General features: G+C 55.2%; 1 protein-coding gene across 1 annotated transcript in view; it reads left to right on the plus strand.

The window, feature by feature from the left end:
• Positions 1 to 4,149: 4,149 nt before the first annotated feature.
• PRSS12 (protease, serine, 12 (neurotrypsin, motopsin)) overlaps positions 4,150 to 5,414 on the plus strand; it is a gene marked incomplete at its 3' end in the record, with an annotated part of 52,075 nt that continues 50,810 nt past the window's right edge. The window contains exon 1 of the mRNA XM_014538290.1: positions 4,150 to 5,202. Coding sequence (XP_014393776.1) covers positions 4,994 to 5,202 — 209 coding nt within the window. The remainder of the gene's footprint in view (positions 5,203 to 5,414) is intronic.

Raw genomic sequence — 5,414 nt, forward strand, 5'->3', positions numbered from 1 at the left:
AGCCGACTGGCACAGCGCACGGCCTGTGGCCTTTGCACCGGTTCCTCCCGTGAGCTCAGCGCTTTTGCCGTCACGCGGAGCTTCACGGTCCAGCTTCTGCCCTCCCTGGTTGGGTCTGTATGTTGACTGTGCCTGTTACTGTGGACCCACAACCCCCGCTTGAGACTTCAGATTTTAAATTATTATCGGCGCACGTTTTAAAGATGGGAGCAGTTAGAAGAGAAGCGTTCCACCCAGTGCGCTCGAGAGACGTAAGGCAGCGCAGGCCTGGCTCGCTGGGTGTGGTCCAGAGGCCTGGGCTGAGGCTGGGAGCGCGGGTGCGCAGCTGCAGGGGCGAGCGGGAGCGAGCAGGGGCTCGAGTTCTGAGAATAAGAGATGGTGACAATTGAGCAACATTTGCCAAACAAAAGCTATTGGTCTAGAATTTATTGAGGAATTTTGTTGTTCACCAGGCGGTGATCCTGCTGGGTTGCTTTATCGTTTCCCATTATTTCCAGGGAGCGAAGGGTACGCCCCCTTTACCTTGTAGTTGTGCATTTGCAGATTCGTGCAGACATGTGCGCCTAACAGCTGTGCAGCTCACGGGGCACAGCAGCGCCCCCTGGAGGACCAGCCTCAGGCGCGGAGAGCCAGGCAGCCTTCTCCAGTGTGTCCGGCACACACTGGCTGTCTCCGCTCCTGCCGGCTGCTGGTTCCAGGGAGCTGGCGGATGGCGGTCATACTTCACGCAGCATGGTGAGCGCGACATGGCGTGAGGTGTGAGGTGGCCGGTACCCGCAGCAGGAGCAGGTGCTTGTGGCATCGCAGGCTCTTCGCAGAGTTTGGAGCTGGGAGCAGGCGCAGGGGCTCCAGGGGGCAGGGCCCACGGCTCCGCAGCTGCTCGGTGACTGGGTCCTCAACAGTCAGCTGAGGGAGACGAATGACGGTGTTTAGGGCCTCCATCATGTGGGGGAAAGGGGGCCACGTGCTAACCTGACGACTCGGGGGAGGCCTGCAAACTCAGAACTAAAGCAACTGCAAAGGAGGGTCTGAAAGGAAAACGTTTTTTTAAAGTAAAAGCAGTTTATGGTGCATAGTCATGTTCTAGGCCAGTATCTTCCTGACCAAGGTCAATCTCGACCTTAACGGAGCCTGTCTATGGTCTTTGTGCACCTGCCATAACATAGCATAGCATTGGAAGGTCAAAGTCATTTCCCTTTTTCCGGGCCCCTCAAAGCACAGGCACCCCTCTGCAGAGACCACAGGGCCCCTCATTGCTATTGAGTTGATTGCTGACTGTTAACTACCCTGCACCCACCTAAGTAAAAGAAGCGGGTGTCTATCATTTTACTCTCTATCCAATCCCAGAGGTTCCCCCCCTTTGCTTTCTCCCGCCTCCCTAATCTATCAGCAGTGGATGTCATGTGACCCACTTACATCTCCTATTTAGATTGCAATGCATCAAACAAGGTGAAAAACCGCCATTCTCCGGAGCATTATCTCAATCCCTTGAGAGTCTGCTTCCTGCCAGTTGTTGACAGTTTGGCTCAAATAAACTCACACTCATTTTTCACAGGTTTGAATGTTTCTTATGTGGAGGTGGCAATCACCTCAGCCATTTTAAGAGGATAAATGAAGCGAGGACAAAGTGAAACCAAAAACAAATAAAAAACTACCACCTACCTTAAATATATATAGTATAAATGGTGTGTTCATACTTTATCATTTTGGAGCATATTATTATACTTATTTTGTTGTTAATCTTCACTCAAAGATATTTTTTTATTGATTTTAGAGAGAAAAAGAGAGAGGAAAATAAATACACACACACACACACACACACACACACACACACATACTAGAGGCCCAGTGCACAGATTCGTGCACCGGTAGGGTCCCTCAGCCTGGCCTGCACCCTATTGCAATCCAGGACTCCTCGGGGGATGTCAGACTGCCAGGTTCGGTCCAATCCCCTCAGGCCAGACTGAGGGACCCCACCGGTGCATTCGTGCACCGGGCCTCTAGTATGCCTATAAGATCTTTACTATCTTTCTCCCCTCCCCCTCCCCCCTTCCTTCTGATATTCATCAGTCTGTTCCATGTTTCTATGCCTGTGCATTGAGCGTTTGCCCCCTGGTGGTCATTGCACGTCATAGCTATCAGTCAAAGAGTCGGAAGGTCGCTTAGGCTTTTATATACATAGATAGATAGATAGATAGATAGATAGATAGATAGATAGATAGATAGATGATAGAGAGAGAGAGCCAATGATTGGTTGCCTCCCACACATGCTCAGGCTGGGGGTCAAACCTGCAACCGAGGTCTGGGTCCTGACTTGGGAATTGAACCCACAATCTTTTTGTTGTATGGGAAGATGCTTCAATCAACCTGGCTTTTAATCAGGCCAGGGCTATATTGATTAAAAAAACAACAAAACTCTTTCAAAAAATTGTTAGAAGAATTGGGAACCTCATGGAATTACATACCATTAAGGAATCCTCTGAGTCCCAGGTAGATCTCTCAGAATATGTTAGAAATTGCTGTGGCGCTGAGGATGTGGCACTGGGGATGTTGGCACTGGGCATGTGGTGTAGGGATATAGGCACTGGGGATGTGGCGCTGCTGGGAAGGGGTTTACGTTGGGGATGTGTCTCTGGGGATGGTTGGTGCTGGGGATGTTGGTGCTGGGGATGTGTGTGGTGCTGGGGGCGTGGTGCTGGGGATGTGGCGCTGGGGGCGTGGAGCTGGGGGCCTGGCACGCTGGGGACACTGGGTGGGTTCTGAAGGAGAGTGTGTTAGTCACTGACAGCAGGTGCATTGCAGAGCTGTCGCACTGTGATCCCTGGTTGAAGGGAGGCAGGTGAGGCTGCAAGTGTCCTGCCCTCAGCAGGTGCAGCTCAGCGCGGGCCCGGCTCTCGGCACCTGCGCAGCCGCTGAGAAGTGCGGGCGAGATGGCTGGAGGCTGGCAGCGCTCCTCTGCCTTAGACCCATGTGTGGCGACCATACACGTGATGCAGTCCTCCTTCCCGCCCCTGGCTGCCCTGACCCTTAGGTGGCACACATGCACCATTTCTCCTGCCAGCCGCGTGGCGATCTGGGTGCTGGTTTGCCGTGCACTATGGTTATCTCACCTGCGTAAGAGTTCCAGTTTGTTGTCACGACCAGACCTTCCTTCCGGCCTTGACATGCGTAATTCGGTGGCGGTGTGTTGGGTTAACAGAGACAATAGGGTAAATATCTCTCTCGCTTGTCTGCTTGAGGTGAGCAGATGGAGTCCTTGGAATGAAACAAGCTGCTGGCATGTGTGGTGTGCGTGCTGCCATGGCCTGTGTGGGTCTTTGTAGGCAAGATTGTGTGATGAAAACACATTGCAGCTCAGCAGAGCTGTCCAGACAGCTCACACGCAGGGAGGGCTCCCCCTGCTCAGCCTGAACTGGGGTTGGGGTGTGACCGTGGTAGGTTACCCGCCAGGTGGACCGGCCCCGGGCCCCCCCAGTCAGGCCTGGCCGCGATGCTCGTCTCCATGGAGTGCCGCCTTCCGTGTGCGTGGGGTGAGCGTGTTATCGGGAGGAACTGGCCGTGTCTCTTCGTTCCATGCTCAGGGATGCTGGTGGGAGACGATGGTGGTCGGTGACGAGGCTGGAGCAAGCGGAATGAACGGGTCGTTTGTGAACCTGATGTTTTTGGAAAATCATTTTTCAAAAAATTGTTAGAAGAATTGGGAACCTCATGGAATTACATACCATTAAGGAATCCTCTGAGTCCCAGGTAGATCTCTCAGAATACGTTAGAAATTGCTGTGGCCACGCACGAGGAAAGGGTGAACTGTGTGGGGCACGTGTGCATTGGGGATGTGGCGCTGGGGATGTGGTGCTGGGGATGTTGGCGCTGGGGATGTGCGTGGTGCTGGGGGTGTGGCGCTGGGGATGTGACACTGGGGGTGTGGTACTGGGGGTGTGGCGCTGGGGGTGTGGTGCTGGGGTTGGGGTGTGACCGTGGCAGGTTACCCGCCAGGTTACAGTCAGGGGTGGCCGTGATGCTCGTCTCCATGGACTGCCGCCTTCCGTGTGCATGGAGTGAGCGTGTTGTCAGGAGGAACTGGCCGTGTCTCTTCGTTCCATGCTCAGGGATGCTGGCGGGAGGCGATGGTGGTCGGTGACGAGGCTGGAGCAAGCGGAATGAACGGGTCGTTTGTGACCCTGATGTTTTTGGAAAATCATTTTAAATCCACACGTAATAACTTGGACATATGCAAAACATGCCAGGATTGTGGGTGGGATTTAATCTCTTCATTTCCTTACCTTTGAAAGGAAGGCCTTTCTAGGAGGCTTGCCACAGGACTTGGTGAAATTCCGCAATTGTCTGAGCGCGATTCTCATGTCAATGTCCCAGTTGCTCTCCTTAGCGCCTGCCGTCCGCCAGGACCAACGCGCAGACAAGTACAGGCCTCGCTCGGCCCACACTGAATGGATGAAACGCACTTACATTTCCGCTCCTTTAAAGACGGAAGAGAATGAGGCAAACTGTGGCCTCTAGAGCAGCAGAGTGGGGTGCTCTGGGGGGAAGCACACCAGCCACCCCACCTGGCGACGGCCCCTGAGGCTGACAGCGGCCACTGTCCCCACACACAGGGTTGGGGATGACTGCATGATCTTTAGGTCGAGCTGCCTGAGTCTAACGGGGGAAAAGCTCTTCCTCCTTCTGGTGGAGGAGGAGGCAGGGAGAAGGGCTGCGCCCCACCCCGGAGCGGAGGGCCGGGCAGGGCACTGGGTTCATGGCTCAGGGCGCACGGGAAGGCAGGAGGGGACTGCGAGTGATGAGAACTTCTCCCCTTTCGGAGTTCCAACTGGACTTCTGTTTGCCCAGATAAAAGCTCCGTATAATTCTCACTGACATGCGGATGGTAATTACCAACACAAAACAAACTAAAACCCACCCACCCACTGCTGACCCTCATGTAAGGGCAGAAGCCTGAGCCGTGGGGGCCGGTCCCCGTGACCGCGGAGAAGAAGGGATGCTGGGTGGGGACGCCGGGCATCCACACGGTCACTGCATTGAAGGGCTCGGGATTCTTCCCACTGCAGGGGCCGTCCGGCTTCGTGGCGGTGCCCACCGGGTGGAAGGCACAGTGGAGGTGTACGCCAACAGCGTGTGGGGCGCCGTCTGCAGCAGCCACTGGGACGACGCGGACGCTGCGGTCGTCTGTCACCAGCTGCAGCTGGGGTGAGTCCGCGACCTTGCCCGGGCTGGGCACATGACCGGGAGCGAGTGGGCAGCATGGTGCTTGTGGGAAGGTTCGTCCTCCTTCCTCATCCCACTCTCCTCAGCACAGTTGAGGGAGAGAGTGAGCTCTTGCCCTCACATACTCTGTGTGCCCACAGCACTCCCCTGCTGGCCACGGCACTCCCCCGCTGGCCACGACACTCCCCCACTGG

Source organism: Myotis brandtii, unplaced genomic scaffold (genome assembly GCF_000412655.1).
Source record: "Myotis brandtii unplaced genomic scaffold, ASM41265v1 scaffold1888, whole genome shotgun sequence".
Classification (NCBI taxonomy): Eukaryota; Metazoa; Chordata; class Mammalia; order Chiroptera; family Vespertilionidae; genus Myotis; species Myotis brandtii.